The 17731-nt window shown below is 32.5% G+C and overlaps 1 protein-coding gene across 2 annotated transcripts; it reads right to left on the bottom strand.

Moving 5' to 3' along the window:
• Positions 1–5860: 5860 nt before the first annotated feature.
• On the bottom strand, positions 5861–8740 carry LOC121173721 (mediator of RNA polymerase II transcription subunit 15a-like). 2 transcript variants are annotated; one of them, XM_041010462.1, is made up of 4 exons: positions 8155–8656; positions 7356–7430; positions 6965–7089; positions 5861–5999 (listed from the first exon to the last, which is right to left on the bottom strand). In XM_041010462.1, exons 2-4 carry the CDS (start codon positions 7419–7421, stop codon positions 5894–5896), a joined length of 297 nt encoding a protein of 98 aa, XP_040866396.1. In that variant the 5' UTR covers positions 7422–7430; positions 8155–8656; the 3' UTR covers positions 5861–5893. The 2 variants fall into 2 exon arrangements, 1 of the variants encoding a protein (XP_040866396.1); XR_005889025.1 differs by lacking the exon at positions 5861–5999 and adding an exon at positions 8663–8740 and having other exon boundaries at positions 6393–7089; positions 8155–8458.
• Between the last annotated feature and the right edge of the window lie 8991 nt (positions 8741–17731).

Here is a 17731-nt window from a genome sequence, read left to right as displayed (position 1 = left end):
ATAATTTCTTTGAGATATCTGTGTTCCATCTTTGCATAAATTGACTTCCAAGTCAATGCAAAACAAAAGACACTATAGCAACGATTTGCACGGGGTAGAAAATTGGAAACTTTGTGTCGAACTTTTTGGCTAAAGAAACCTCTACTCACACACAACACACTTTCTATCCCTCTCATCCTCTCCATTGATATTTGCTTTGTTTTATACTAATAAATAAGTAAATTATAATCACCCCATTAACAAACTAATTTTTTTAGTAATCCACCACTACAAAAAAATAGATATTTTTGACGGAATATTTTCCACCAAATTTATTAATTCCGTCAAAAATATTGTATTTTTCCACGGTTTTGAAGGAAATTCTTTTATTACACTCTGGTGATAAGCAATTTAAACTTGTTTTTGTTTGTTTGTTTTGTTGTACCAATTATTTATTCATATTTTTATATGTTGTGATTTGATTTTTTTTAATTAAGACATGGCTTTTAAAAAATTACTCTTACAAAATCTTACGATTCTTCAAGGAAAAAAATAGAATATATAATAAAAAATCAATAACACTACTACAAAAGTCATTTTTTAAGACGCGTGTTCTAAGGCGGTTGTTTAAAACCGTCTTAGAATATGAAGCGGTGGCAATTTTGTAATAAAAGAGAAAATTTTTGTCTTTAACGTCGTACATTCTAAGGCGGTTATAGACGACCGTCTTAGAATGTCCTCCAGTGGCAATTTTGTAATTACCAAAAAGTAAGACAACGACGTTTTTACGAAAGACCGTCTTTGTATATCTTTTTAATTTTTAACCTAGCCCACGAAGGTTCTTTTGCTCTTACGCCGCTTTCTCATCCGTGGTCGCCCTCTCCTTCAACCGCGCAGTCTTACGCCACCGTTTCGTTCATATGCCGCCCTCTCCTTCAATCGCAATCTCTTGGAAACAAAACCCCCCATCACACAGTGTCTCCCAACGCCACGAAGAAGAGGAAAAGCCACAAAGAAAGTCATATCAAGGTATGTTCTCGTGCTTTTCCTTTTGGGACTGTTAGTTCAAGCCACAGAGTTTTATGCATGTTGTGGGTATTTCCATGGGCACGACAAACTAACATATGGAGTTGTGGGTATTTCCTATCTCCTTGCATATGTCCCAATTTACGATTTGGAAACTTTTCCACTCTTCTGAAACTACACAGGATTCTGCGTACAACAGCTGGCTCATCTTTTTAACCTGTCTATATTGTTTCTCCAACAAGTTGAAGTCTTCAGATTCTGAAATTGCTTTACCTTCATTTTCTACATAGTCAAACTGTAGCTGCTTCCTTCTGTATCTTCCGTATATCTCCTGTATTTTGTCTTTGTCTTTTTTTGCACGTCTGAATTTCAGAATATTTGAGTTCACTAGTAGCTTTCTAACATACTCTCTAACAAGTTTCTGGGACAAAGTTGGAGCCTGGCCCTCTGAACTCTTTAAGTCACACACTGTTCCACCACAATGAAAATAATGCTAGCTAGTTAAAAATTAAAATTAATGCATGCTTGTTAATACTTTTCCTCCCTTCTGATTTTAGTGAAAGTGTCGAACCTGCATTAGGTAATGGTTCTTTCCATCCTGATTCTCTGCTAAATTGTTGCCTGTTCTCTTTTGAGGTTATCCAATATGGTTTGGTTCCTTTATGAACCTGTTAGCTTAATGAGTCAGATTGCTTAATTTATAATGTAAAGGGTTATGAAATTGTATACACTCAAAATAATGTGATTTGAGTATGAATTTCCTATTGTGGTCGCATAAAAGAATCCCTTATTACTTACCTCTGATCTTCTCAATTTGGGGAGTGTGAGTGTCCGAAACATGTTTGCTGGCAAAACCTTGTTCTGAACATCATTGTTAGTAAAATGACACGACGACACAGCTAAGGTTTTCAGTGAATCTGTTTGTTGAGTTGCCTGAGTGTGTGCTGTTAAGTATTCATGCACATAATATAGATCACTGTTGTGCTCTTCATTTGAGAACTCCTGGTTGTCTTCTGTGGGAATGAACTTGTATAATAGTGATCTTAGTATCCTTGAAGCATGTAATAACCTTTTCCTTATCTTGTGTAAATCATATTTGATGGACCACTTCAGATCCTTGGCTGAATAAAGGTGTTGAATGATGCTACTATCAGAGCTGGAGTTCTTGAACATGTAACTTCTTTCGATGAGGTAACTTTGCAATGAAAAAGGCTATTGGTGGTGTTGGATATATATCTTGTGCTAAGTTCTTAATTTCATTTTCATGTACTTTTTTTTGTAATTAATAAAACTCTGTTCTAAATTTGTGAATGATTCCTTCAATTGTATTTCATATAATGTGATTCAATCTTGTTCTCTTTTCTCAATGTCTTTAGTTGCACTTGGAAAGTTGGATCTAAGGTTGAACTGATTAAAATTAAGAGACATTATTACGTAGATTTAGGAATATAAGTATATGGTTATGTGCATTCTTTAGAATCCTGAACCTAATGCAGACTTGCTAAGTGAGAGTGCTTACAGAATTAAAGCTCTTATTTAATAATTCATAAAATTATAGTTACAAGGAATCAAGACTAGTTACTCTACTGCAACATTTGAACGTTCATCTAATGTGTGAGGTTAAGATTTCAAGTGAGTGAATTTAGGAACAAGGGAGTATAGGATCTTGATTTATATTTTCCACCTTTAGTCATTGTGTTTCTTGAGTATTTGAATATTTGATTAGTCCAAATGTCTTTCATAGGCTATTAGATTTTCAATTTTCACTAACTACTAACCATGACAATCTTGTATTTTGATTCACTAAATTAACACTTAGTGATAAGAACATGCTAATTGATCTATATGAGATGACCATTTCTTTAATTTTATTACTTGTTGACCAGTACACTTATATAAGTTTGGATGAAAATCAATTTTGATAGATACATCTAAGTCACACAATACTAATCAGGACCTAAGTTTAAGGTCCACCAACAAAAATAATATTTTCATTAATTTTATAAAATTAAAAAAGACCATATGTTATAAAAAAAACTCAAACATATAACTTTCTCATTAAAAGAAAAAAAACCTCATAAAATTTATTTTAAGCCTCACTCAGTTGAGTCAGCATGGTACTAATCACACCAAGAAAATCACATTTCATTTTATTATTGTTTTAGGTATAAAAAATAACAATAATCGAAACAACAAGTAACTTTTAAAAAAAAATAATCTCACTCGTAAAAAAATTCTCTCCCATTTGATATCACATTTGTTATATGAATTCCAAGATTAGAATCAGATTGAAGATTGCTTTCAAGTGAGTGAAATAAAAAATGGGTCTCTGAGTGTTTCATTGGACATTAAGTTAAGCCAGAATTACAAGATCACAGGTCAAATGAAAATCGACAATTTTACTGATTACAAGTCAATGTTTTTTTTAAATAAGCAAACAATTATATTGATGTAAAAAGCTAATCTTAAGCACAAGTAGTGTTAAAGATTAGAGATATAATCAGCAATCAAGAACAAATTGTTCCCCATGTTTATTAGTTAATAGCATAGTTACATAGTAAAACCCAATAGACTTTTAGTTACTTTGGTAATCTTTCTTGTTGGTGAATGTCTTGGCAGGAGGAACTAGAGAGAAATCAAAAGGCATCAGGTAATGTAATTACTATATAGAATTTTAATTTTTTATTCATAACTTGTAAGCAGGTTTGAAGCAATTTGTTGTAATAGATAATTTAGTTGAGATGGCTTGAATTTTTATTTTCTTTTAGATTTTGAATTTTATCTCTATAACTCTGTTTAGTGGTGTTGTTTGTAGGTTCCAAGTCTGATGGATGTGCAAGACAGGTGAAGGAAGTTGCATGTCCTATTTGCACTGTTTAATAGTTCACTAATCACTAGGTAAAATTCACCCAAAAAAATGTTCACTTGGTAAATGGAGCATATTGTTGTCCAATATACTTATATTGAAATGATAAATTTTATTATTCATAGTGGAACAAGAATAATCATCATGTAAACTATCCATATAGTAAAACAAGAAAAGAAAAAAGATCGAACATAAAAAGGAATAATCATCATGTAAACTTCTGATTCCAATATTGGCTTCTAGTCAAGTCATATTTTGGCTCTTTAGTTTCTATAAGGAAAAGAGGCACTGCAGTGCTTTGTGGGTGTGTGCTTAATTAGCTGGTATGCAGTGTATTTGGCTAAGCAAAATGCATGTCTTTTCACTTTTCAGTTAGTGTATTTTTTATATACTTTGGTATAGGATTGTTTCCTAACTTATTTTGGGGTTTTTGTTGATGGTTACGTTTGAGTTTTGTTGTATGATTTCAAGAAGGATTAGAGTGCTCTACTTTTTCTTTCTAATAATGCAACAAAGGTTATGCATTATGTTCATTAAGTAATCAATTATAATGTGCATGCAGGGTGATTTTATCTTTGTATTGGGTTTGGGTGGTGGGTAGCATAATAATTTTCCAAATTATCTAAAGTTTAGTTTGTATTAAAGAACTTTCTGAAGTTTTTACTTGTTTTTGTTTATAGGTTGCTTCCTATGAGTTTACCACTTTAACTTGCATCCCAGGTGTCATCACATATCGTGGAGCTAAAATCCAGGTATCTCCACATAAACATATTATATGTTGATAAATTTATCACCTTACTGTGCAAAAGATATTCTGCTTGTGGGTTGATAAGCCTGGGATGCCTAAAGCTGAATTTAGTTGTACCTTTTTCTGATAATAGTTGAGAGAAGATTAAATGATATGTGAATGTTGCCTCTCTATATTAGTAGCCTCTGACTATAAGCTGCATGTGTGCTCGGGTCTAAGGAACATTGGCATAGGTTTTGGCAAATTTTATAATACAAAGCTGTTCAGATTATAGTATTCTCTAGACCAGAAGTTCAAATTAGCGAGTCTAAAATACTAAAAAGCTATTCAGTTTGATTTATTGTACAAAGCTGAGTGCATTGTGCTCGGAGGGTCCTGTGGTTGACTGGGGGGGGGGGGGGGGACAATTCATTGGAAAATACATGTTATTGCTCTCTATACGACATAATTGTAATTTCAGTTCTGCACCTCAGCACTTGCCTCAATTCGGGGGCCAGGAACCATGTATCTTGCATATTATGTCTCTCTATATCTTTGAAGCAAAGTGGGGCCCTTTTCTCTAATTTCATATTTTCATTTAGTTGTGCACTACATGGGCTAAGTTACTTTGTATCATGCTAATTGCTAAATGAATCTATCTTATAATAAGGCTTTTACTTGGCTAAGGCTTTCTTCCACTTGTCAATGGATTGTGTTTTCATGTTTTGTAAGATTGCCCAGCAATGATGATCACTAATAATCAATTGAGAGACATATGGACCAAGGGACATTGACAATACAATAAAATTAGAGTAGGGATAGTTGACACTAAATGAGAATTCAAAAAAAAAAAAACATGTCTAGAAATGAGTTGAGTTCGCAGCTTTGACTCTAATACAAACTTTTATTTTTGACTGATATTGAACCCGAACCAAACTTATGAGCAGTTGTTAGCTCAGTTTGATTTAAAATTATAACTATTTTAGATATTTTTATTTATTTATTCATTTACTTTGTACAATAAAATTAATTATTTCAATTTAATAATCAAAACCTTGAACCAGACTTGCTACCCTTTCATTGTAGTCTCGCATCTTTAGTTCTCTGCTCGCCGTCACCTCCGTCCTCCGCTGCACCTCCGTCGCAGTCTATTCCTCTCTCTTTCTTCGACCACTCACTCTGTCTACGTAAGTAACCCTCACCCTTCTTTATTATTATTTCCACCAATTCGTTATCCCTTGCCACAATTCCTGATGCAGCAAATTGAATTCTGTTCCTTACTAAGGAAAATTACTTTATTCATATAGATCTGTGCTAGGGTTCACATTTGTTTGGTATCTATCTCTGCAAGTGCCTCTCTCGTCCTCATTGCGTTTCACATTCTCTGCCAGGTATCTATCTCTGCAATTTCAACTTTCAACATTATTACTCACTTGTTTCATTCAAATCATTGTTCCTAAGTTAGATTTTTATGTCCCTTTTAGACTATACTCTAAGTAAAACAGTCACATATATAGATTTGTTACATCTGGAGTTATGCTATTGGACCTCTCGATAGAGTAGAACATGAAATATGTGTGACCATGCATACCAATATGTGATATTTGACATATTTGTGTTTACTCTTTCACTCAAGTATAAAAGAATCAATGATTAGAACTTTACGAGAATAACACACTCTTACTCTCGTGTTCAATTGAGAGACATATGGACCAAGGGACATTGAGAATACAATAAAATATGATTGCAAAGGTTAAAATCGGATAACCCAATATAGAATTATGGAGGCTAGCTTTTGAATTTGGGATTAAAAAAAAAAGTAAACAATTAGAGGAGGTATATTAATAATTGTTGATAAAAAAATATACACCAAACCTAAAAATGCATAAATTCGTGCGCGCACACACATTGCTATAGTATATTTAAAACAATAAATTAAATCTACAAAAGTATAGAACATTAAATATTAAAACATAATAAATAAAATTAGAGTAGGGATAGTTGACACGAAATGAGAATTCAGAAAAAAAAAAAAAAGTCTAGAAATGAGTTGAGTTCGCAACTTGACTCTAATACAAACTTTCATGTTCTACTGTATCCTAAGCACATGAAGCTTGCTGCATGCTACCATTTTTGTTAACTTTGTTCAATTCCATATTCTTAAGCTTGTGATATTATTCTACTGGGTTGCTGCTACAAAGCCTCCTTGCATATTTGTTGTTTGCAATTGAGAGTTCACTTGATTTTAATGAGACTGCATATGAGGTGGAGGAAATTGTCCATATTGCAGTGGAGGCACGATTTTGTTAGGTCTATTTATATTTATGATCTTTATAATCTGCTTCTCACATGAATCCAGTTTCAACCTGTAATTAAGTGAGATATTGCTCTTTGAAACCTGAAGGAATGCTATAGCACATTCCAACATCTTCATAAATTTCTTCAACTTTTCGAGTTTATATGACTTCGGTTGTTGTGGAAGGGAGGTATGCTGATAAAGAAAAAAAAAAGGTACAAGGTTAAACACATTAAAAATAATTGATGAGAAAAAAAATAATAAAGGGCACCCTTTCACTTTCAGGAAAGGTGATGACTTAATAGTGCTTAGCAATCTTTAGAGATTACCAAAATAATAATAATAATAATAATAATAATAATAATAATAATAATAATAATAATAATAATAATAATAATAATAATGGAAAAGGCTGGTTTATTCATAGAGCAGTTGTTAAAAATTTATCTGACTAAGCATACCCGCTGAAGTTTACTAGCAGATTTTTGGTACATTTCATTCAACTCTGGCAAGTAATTTTGTTTCATGGACTTAATCTGCAAAATAAAATCAACCAAATCAAATAGGGATCGGTTAATTAGAAACCTTGTCGTCTCTTGTGCAAGAAAATTTGTACCATTGTTCCACTAAGGAAGGATGATAAAAAATTTCTCATTTTGTAATGCATTATAAATTTCATGCTTAATTGTGCACACATCATGCATGTAAGATAAGCACCTAAACACTTGGAGAACCATGTCACTTAATACTCCATCAAGCGTACCATACTACTAGATGTGGAACTTAAGCACACCAACCATGACTTTGAATATTAAATTGAAAACTTCAAAAATCTCACTAAAGAAATACCATTCATATCAACACAAAGACATGTTAACAATTACCAGATATTCTCAATACAAATAACCAATAGAGAATAAAACGACAGCACTAAAAGAAATTAACTCTAGAAAAAAAAAAAAACAAAAAAAATCCTTATTGGGTAAAGCACAAGTAATTTCTACTGCTACATTACACATTTTTTCAAATATTATGTGAAGGTTCATCAATATATATAAACATTGAGTAGTATGGATTTAAGAAGAGTTCTCATTATTTTTCCTACAAGACTACTGAAGAGTTTCATTTTCTTCTTGATAATTTCTCACAATAAAAGCCATCATTCTTCATCATTTTGGGTTTTGTTCATTTGACAAATATCTGCTGTTCAATCCAATTCACTTAGAAATAAAATGATAACAAAAAAGTACATTACCTTACCTTTTGATACACTTCTTATTGCCAATCAATATGAGGTAGGGGAAGTTGCCTTGACTGCATTGGAGGCATAGCTTTCTTATGTCTTTTTCTATTTATGAAGTTTATAATATGGTTCTCATATGAACCTAGTTTCTCTATTTATGAAGTTTATAATATGGTTCTCATATGAACCTAGTTTCTCCATGAAATTGGGTGAGATGTTGCTCTTAGAAACCTGAAGGAATGCTATAATACGTTCCAGCATTTTAAATACATTCATCTTTTCAAGTTGATCTAACTTTGGTTGTGTTGGAAGGGAATTGTGCTGATAAAGGAAAGATACAGGGTTAAACATAGTAAAAATAATTTACGAGGAAAAAACAACAATAAAGGACTCCCTTTGAGGAAAGGTGATGACCTGATATAGGGCTTAGAACATGCTACAATCTCTAGAGTTTGCAAGAATAACAATAATGGAAAAAGATTATTTATCAATAGCAGTTATTAAAAATTGTCTGACAAATCATACCTGTTGAAGTTGGGTAGCAATCTTTTGGTACATTTCATTCAACTCTGGCAAGTAACTTTCTTTCATAGATTTAATCTGCCAGAAACAAATAATCAATGCATTAGAAACCTTGCAATTTCAATTATAATTTCAATTTCATACTTGTATGTTGTGACAATTAAGTTGGCATAATTAATTTTTCTTTTTGATTGCAGCCATGACAACACCCCCGAGATCCCCTCCACCACCAGATTCTCCTAGTGCAACCACAAAAAGGAAGACTAGACAAACTACCAGGCTCCGAAGGTTGACTGCACGAAGCTTATATCAAGCACGACCAACTGTCCACGTCAACACTAGTACTGGTAGAGGATCTGGCCCGCATAAAGAAAAATTCCATAGTTACTTGGGGGTAGTGGCGCGGGAGAAAATCCCTATTGTTCATGCTACTTGGAAAGATGTCCCCGACACTCTAAAAGTTATTGTATGGGATGACATTTTGGTAAGTCCACTCAACTGGTAACGAGTTTACTTTTGTGTATATTTAATGCCTGTGGAAATTTGGTTTATGCAGTTACTGATTGAAAAGTATTTATTATTTTAGGCCAAATTTGATATTCCAGAAGGTTTAACTGCGAAGAAGAAGGTTATGTCCACGGTTGCGACAAGATGGAGGCAATTTAAGTCCTCCCTGACCTCCAGATATGTATACAATGACAAAGACGATCAACAAAACATTGATCCATCTGCTAAGTATGGTTTCGATCGAGAAACATGGGAAGCATTTTCAAAGACTCGACAGACACCTACTTGGAAGGTTTAAATTGAATTGCTTTTACTCAACATTTAACTTATTTAATTGTTGTCAAAGTTTTGATATATTGACTTGTATTTAATAATGTTGACAGGGAATCCGTAAAAAAGCACAGAAAATTCAAAAATTTAACGACTGTCCCCACATACTGTCTCGTGGAGGGTACGACGTGCTTGAAAAAAAATTGATGGCTGAGAAAACAAAGTCAAGAGTCAATCAAGGTGACGGTACTGACAATACAGATGTGGTCGTCGACCCTCCATCCCCTATTGCAAGACATGTGAAGTGGAAGAAGGCTAGAACAAACAAATTTGGGCAAATGACATCTGCTGCAGCTCAAGAAATCGCAGACAAAATTGTAAGCTCAATATATGTCACCCTTAAAAATTTTAAGTTGTAATGACACTTATAAGTTTACTTGTTGTGATTGTTACAGGATGATTTGCAGGAACAATCAACACAGGGAACTTTTGTCCCGCATGGTCGTGAAGACATTCTGAACACTGCCATTGGCCGTCCAGAGCACCCAGGTCGGGTTCGTGTTGCTGGACATGGTGTCACTATAGGTAATTACTATGGACCGCGTGGTAGTGGTAGTGGCTCCAACACTTCTTCGGCGACGATGAGTGCAGATAAATTGGTGGAAATCATAGGAAGTATAAAGCAAGAGTTGAGGAAAGAGGTAGAAGACGAAAACAAACGGACTATCGACTTATTGCAGAAGCAGTTGGATGCGATCAAGAGTGAGTTATCACAAATTCAAACGCAACAGTCAGCTCCTTTTAGACCGTCTATCCCTGATGTATTGGTTGCACGTGTCAGCACCAAAGAAAGTTGTGCCGAGGCTGCTGCAAATGTTGTTGCTAAGGAGTGGTCTACACTTGATGCTTCTATTGTGGGGTTATACATTGTGTGTGGCGATAGTACACAGGTGGTGGCTGCGGGAAAAATGTATGGAGTTGGTGGCATTATACACAATGTTGCTTACGCAGATGATGTAGTAAGGGTTTGTGTTGAGACAATTTACGATGGTAACGCCAGTGTCCCGTTTCCAACTTCAGAGATTCAGTATGTCAGGGACGCGAGTAGCACATTCATTGCATGGCCCAGACATCTAGTGAAGCCTATAACTGATGTAAGTAATATAATTATCGCCCTGCCTAATGTCATTTAATTGAATACAAATTTGGTAATACACCATTTGTGATTAACTTTACTACTTATTTTGTTGTACCATATAGGATTCAAATCATAATGCGCGTTTTCCAGTTGGACGTCTTGGTGAGGCTGAGGTTGCAGCTGAAGTTGATCCGTTGGGCGAATTGATGAAGACATTATTTTACGTGTACAAGACTCCAGTGGAAGTGTCGTGGGAGGCAACGCAATTTGGACTTCCTGATGTTGGGGCAAAATTTTTCATCACACATGTTGATCTAGCGGAAATAATATCAGGTGACAAGTGTTTGAACATATCTATCCTGCAGCTGTGGACCATGTAAGTCATTTTTCGTCAACCTTTATAGAATTCTACTTGGGTAGTGTTTCACCTACTATTTTTTGGGCTTCTTTTCTCCTTCAAAGTAGAAGCTCCTCTAATGAGCTTCTACAGAAGCTCTGTTTTCTGGGCTTTTGTTCATTTTAAAAGCTACTTTTATTTCCCAGAGCTTCACTGTAATGGTGTTTGGTTTGACTTCTCCTTTTAAGGAGGAGAGAAGCACAAAAAAAGTTGGGTCAGATGCTACCCTGCCTGGAAAAAAGATGAAGACATTTAAGTTTTAGAATCCAGACGTAATTGTAACTTTTAGCACATATAGTTTAACATTTTTTTTACTGTAATGTTTTTATGATATAATTTAACGGAATCCCTCCCATCTATTTTCTGTAATGGCTATCCTATGAATATAGAAGAGAATGAAACTGTGGGAGGGGCTTACAAGGATATAGATGGTATTGCTCTGCATATACCTGTTGAAAATTTAAGGGCATGGAAAGGGAAAGAGAGCTAGAGAGGGAACAATATGAAATATAATTCAGTACTAGATCTTAGAATTTGCAGGATTATGAAAAGTTTCATAATTCAACTTATGTTCTTCAACTTTTATAAAAAAAAAAAAAACACTCTCGCTCTACTTCTCCAAAAGCTGAGATGTATAAATTAATTTTATCTGATTTGAGAAGTTTAGTTCATTTTTCTTCTTCTTCCATAAGTGCTTATTAACAAGTTTATTTACAATTGTAAGAATTGTTTTTAGCTTATTAGTTATAGGTCTGATCACTCAGTTCCAACTGTAATACCTATATGTCATGCAGATGGGAGTGGATAGGTTGAGCCTTTTTGGTTGGTACCTGGTAGTTTGATTTTATAGTTTTGAGGATTCAATTTGGTGTGACTGATTTTTTTGTGAACCTTTTATGTTTCAGTAATTATATAATTGTGTAATAAAATTATTTCGTATATATATTAATTACAGGTTCATGAAGATATACTTCATATTGTACCAGCATGTGGTAATAACTAAAATTTCATCAGATAATTCGACAAAAAAGTGATGTTAAAAATTTTAATAAATAAAAAATATAACAATGATTCTATTTTTACATTATCAAGGGAATTTTTGTAATGTCATTAAATGACACGTGAGCTTCCCGTAAAAAGTATTTGAGTTTGTCACTTTATCGACCACACCATGCTTAGAAAACGTTTATGTAAAATTAACACAAACAAGGCTTAAACATATGAGAATTTAATTTAAAAATTCAATTTACCAAAAACTTTACGTATAATATCATGTCAAACTATTGATATTGTGGACCAATTAATGGACTACCAACATCACTATTACATAATAACCTATTGATAGTTTATAGCAAACCATAAATTCAAATATTAAAATTATAAGCACTAAAATATAAATAAAAAATCTTTATTAAAGTACTAACAGAATCCTTAATTTTATAGGGACAAAAACAATTATTTAAACCCACCAAAAATATGATGTGTTATTTTATCACAGTACGAGAAATGCAAATACTAATTTATCTTTACACGAAAATGTTTTGACAGACTACGAATTTCAAGTCTTTGCACTTGCCCCCAAGAAATAAAAAAATCGTTGCACGTTGGAGTATTTCTGCGTCTTTCTAGGGTTGATATCATACCGTGAAAAGTCTACTTAGAACTAATATGAATAAATATCATTTGTCATTTGGCTAAAGCGTAGAAAATGCAAGCTTAATTTGTCTTGATATAAAATTTCCACAAAGACTAATAATTTTAAAGTCTATGTAATCCTTTTACTTTTAAAATTTGATGTGATTGTGTGCTTAATTTTCTAACCCATTAAAAGAGTTAGAAAACAAAGAAAACCACAATATCATCTTTTTTTTATCATTATTTAAAATTACTAACATATTTCGATACATGTGAAAATTTTAAAAAATTATAGTGTATACACTATTTATTTAAAATATAATCTTTATATTACAATACAAACATATCAATATTTCATACTCATTCAATCAATATGAATATAATAAAAACTATAATTTTTCTAATTATTATTATATATATCATTATTATATAGCAATAACATTTACAATATTTGTATTATATTACTATTAGACTCAAATAAATATCAAATTCTCAACTATATTATTCGTTGAGAGATTCTTTTAACTAATTTCCTATGATGTACTTATTGGTTTTCAAGCTCCACTCAATTTTATCAGAAACGAACAAACAATCATTAATTCATTATATTCTAATATGTTTATAAATGTCTCTAATAATTTTATTTTTCAAGTGTGGAAAGCACTTCGACAAATTTACTATTCTTCATTGGGTGTAAGTGTCACATGTTAATTAATATTTTTAGGTAAAGGCATATTCTGAATAACAGAAACTAGTACTCTTCTTTTGTTATAAAGAAAAAAAAATATTTTTTAATGCTGTATATTATTGACTAAAATTAGTTAGAAATTATAAATTTGAATTTCTGACCTCTAATATACATACATACATATATATATATATATATATATATATATATATATATATATATATATATTTAAATGTGAAACTATTAAAATTCGTGATTTTCTAAAAATTTTAATAAATAACACAAAAGAGTATTGTTAGTCTTCCTCAAAGATGAAATTAGTTGTAAGGTGTATAAGAGAAGAAAAATAAAAGGCAAAGTGATGGAAATGTGTGTTACTTTCAGCCAATTTAAATTTTTTCCTTCTAATTTTTTAAATTCAAATTTTAAACGCTTTTTTTATTCTTTTTCATTTTCTTTCCTCTCTTCCAAAACATATGTCATTAGTTGCACGTTAGAGTATTTCTAAATCTTTCTAGGATTGATAAAAGTCTATTTAGAATTAAGACCAGTAAATATCATGTCATTTGGCTAAATCACAGAAAATACAAGTTTAATTTGTCTTGATATAAAATTTCTACAAAGACTAACAATTTCAAAGTCTATGCAATCAGTTTACCTTTTAAATTTGATGTGATTGTGTGCTTATTTTTTTAACCTATCAAAAGAGTTAACAATATCAATTTTTATCATTATTTAAAAGTACTAATATATTACGATACATGTAAAAATTTAAGAAAAAAATTATAATGTAAGTATCATACTATTTATTTAAAATATAATATTTATATTACAATACAAAAATATCAATATTTATACTCATACAATCAGAATGAATATAATAAAAACTATAATTTATCTAATTATTATGATATATATCATTATTATATAACAATAAGATTTATAATATTCATATTCTATTACTATTAGATTCATATAAAATTCAAATTTTCAATCATATTATTCGTTGAGATTCGTTTTTACTAATTTCCTATAATGTATTTATTGGTCTCCAAGCTCCATTCTATTTTTTCCATGACCAACAAACAATCATTAATTCATTATATTTTACTATCTTTATAAATGTCTCTAATAATTTTATTTTTATGTGTGCAAAGTACTTCGACAAATTTACTATTATATTTTCTTAGTTGGGTGCAAGTGTGACATATTAATTAATATTTTTAGGTAAAAACATATTAAGTAATATTTTTAATTTGATATAAATTATATATTATACTATTTTTAAAATGAAATACATAATTTTTTTAAATGGCAAAACGAGTATTCTATTTTCTAGCAATAAAAGCTAATAAGTGACACACCACTAGATGATAGGACCCTTGATCAACGGAATAGCATGAGGAGAATGAGAGTAGCAAGTCAGATTCTGAATTCCTCTCGATCTAGCTTGATACAACACTTTATATAATACTAAAAGATATAAATTTAATGTCAATATTTTTACATCAATTTAATAAAAATCGATGTTACAAAATACAATGACATAATTATAAATAAGTTGAGTTCGTTGATATCGATTCTTTTGAAAACTAATGTTGTGTGTCGATATTAACATCAATTTTCATAATAACTGGTATTGTTTGAAAACTGATGTTGTATTTATATGTTAATATTGATTTTTTTTTATAAAAATCGATGTTAATATTTCTTCTTTCTCTTATGTCGATGTGTTAGGGCTTTTGATCTCGATCTCACATGAGGAGGAAAAGGAAGAGAAACACGTTGGGCGAATTGTTAACGACAATGACGTTCCTCGACTCATAGGGATGATGACGGATTAATTCCTTTGAGGAAGATCAATTTGAACTTTGTAAACTAGGTTTCATTTATAAATAATATTCATAATGATTTGCAAATCGAAATTGAAAAGAAAAAATGGGTTACCTTTAGCTAATTGCTAAATTAATTGTGACCACGGCCCTACTTACTAATGTTTTCATAATGATCTCTGCAAAAGCATTATTTATTAGGTTTATGGAACTACAAAAACCATGATTTGATTCAAATTAATTACATATACAATTTATTTTGATTTACCAAAATATATTATTATTGGTAAACAAGAACAATTTACAATGACCAATTTTAGGTTGGCAGTTTCCAAATTATAAGTCAAACACACATTTTGGACTTAAAAGGATTCATTTTCTATCAGGTTGGAGTGTTGAACAATCCGTTCCTATTTCTGTGGGTGTTGCGTATCAAATTAATTATGCAAAATAATCACTTTCTCAAACGACTATTTTTACAGAATAAATTCAATGAATTCAACCAAGGACCCATCTAATTGGTCGGCAGTATGATTCACATGTTACCATCTATCGTGATATGCTACCGTTTTGGACCAAAAAGTGTTCTCTTACACAGCAAGAATGTAAGATACACTGGCTTCTTTTGTTTTGCGGCAACATCTGCATCCTCTTCACTAAATTTTTGCTTAACAACGATTCCAAAAGAATATGAAAACAAAATTGTAAGATCAAAGATAAAAAAAATACCTGAGAATTATTTATGGTTTGAGAGATTGCCAAGGTGAGCTTAGCGGTTATATCCGTATGGGTTAGAGTATAAGTCCTTGGGAGATTTCCTAGGTGTTTATTTTCGTCCACTCCTAAGAACAAAACCTAAGCTTTGAGGCTTCAAATATGGTTGGCCCGAACAACTTTAGAGTGTCAGCATCATCACCTTCCTCAGTGCCCCAACACTGCATATCAGGGTTCTTCAACCCCTCAATCTGATCAAAAGTAAGAACCCTCGCCCCACACATTTTCACCCCCTCAAGGCACATCACATGCTTACCTTTACTAGCTATTAGAATAGTTTAGAGAGAAAGATAGAGAAGGAGTTTATTACTTTCCCAAATCCATCTAGAATGGGACCTTGTAACATGTTATCAGAAAGGTCTGTCAGGTCTCCTTATCTGGTGGCTCGTGGTCCACAGGTGTACCCCTCGAATCTCCCCAACAATTGGTATCAGAGCTGATGGTTCAAGTTGGTGATCGGCTCAGACGAGTATGCAAGTATCGCAGGTGGAGCGGGGTAGCCAAAATGGCTAGCGGGCAGGGCAAGTACCGCAGGTGGCCATGGCTATACTCGTGGATGATAAAGACTTTCGCTCGAGGGGGAGGCTACAATGTGAAAGAGACTCACACTCGAGGGGGAGATGTGTTGGGTTACAAGTGTGAGGTGAAGTCCCACATCGGGTAGAAGTGGAAAGGTTGAGCACCATATAAGTGAGGAGAAGACCCATAAACCTGAGCCTTAAGGTTTTGGGTTAGAGTGTGGTGTCAGATCTCCTTATGTGGTGGCTCGTGATCCACAGGTGTACCCCTCGAATCTCCCCAACAAGGTCAAGGGTATGAAGTTTTATAGTGAAGTTAAGCAGCCAGTAAAATATAGCCGAAGATTTCAACAAATTTTAGTTGAGATCAAGGAAGACAAGAAGGGTATGGAGTTTTATATTGGAAGTAGATGACATAAGAAAATTTCCATCCATAAGACTGCAATTTCCTAAATAAAGATTTTGAAGTTTTGAACAAAATCCGAAACTACCTTGAAATATAGATGATGTCATATTATTAGGAGAAAGGATAACCGTCACATGAGAAGGAAAGCTTGAATAGAGAGGAGATGACAAAACAATTTTTTTGGAAGAAAGATATGTTAGAATTAATGTCTCATGTGAGAGGCATATGACTTAGTAGGGACTAATAAATAAATAATTAACGATTAAGGGCTAAATTGTAATTGAGCTTAATAGGAGAAGTTTCTAGGTTAACTGCTACTTGATGGGAGTAGTGGTTATAAAAGGGGCTTAATACCCACTAACGTGAAATAAGGTCTCCTTCCTGACCAGAAAGTGCTCTTTTCTCACCCATAGCCATCACGAACGGAGAGAGACAGAAAAGAAAGGCCAAAGGAAGTGAAATCCTATTTCTCTCAAGATCAAGGAAATCAAAGTGCACCAGAGAGAAGTTCCTATGGAGAAAGGTACACATCATTATCTATTATTCTTTATTGATTGTTTGTGAGAACCATAAATTTCAAGATCCTGTTGGTTTTCTATAATTTTTAGTCTAGGAAACCCTCAAGAATTTTTACATGTGGTATCAGAGCATGTGTTATGAAATTTATGATTCTCCAAGAATGATTTAATTTCTCCCAATTATGCATAAACCCTAATTATGAAATTTAGGGATTTTTAATTTATGTTACATGTATTTTTAATTACATGTTTTGATAACGTGCCTTTCGTGTTAATTATATTTTCCGCTGCAAAGTATGAAATTCTAGATATATAAAATTTCATGAGAAGGAAAGCCATGAAAGCGGTAGAATTTTTGGAAATTCTGTTTTTGAGAAAGAAAGCCAGAG

This window comes from Glycine max, chromosome 16 (genome assembly GCF_000004515.6).
Source record: "Glycine max cultivar Williams 82 chromosome 16, Glycine_max_v4.0, whole genome shotgun sequence".
Lineage (NCBI taxonomy): Eukaryota > Viridiplantae > Streptophyta > Magnoliopsida > Fabales > Fabaceae > Glycine > Glycine max.
The sequence above is the reverse complement of the archived record's forward strand: the minus strand, read 5'-3'. Positions and strand labels throughout refer to the sequence as shown.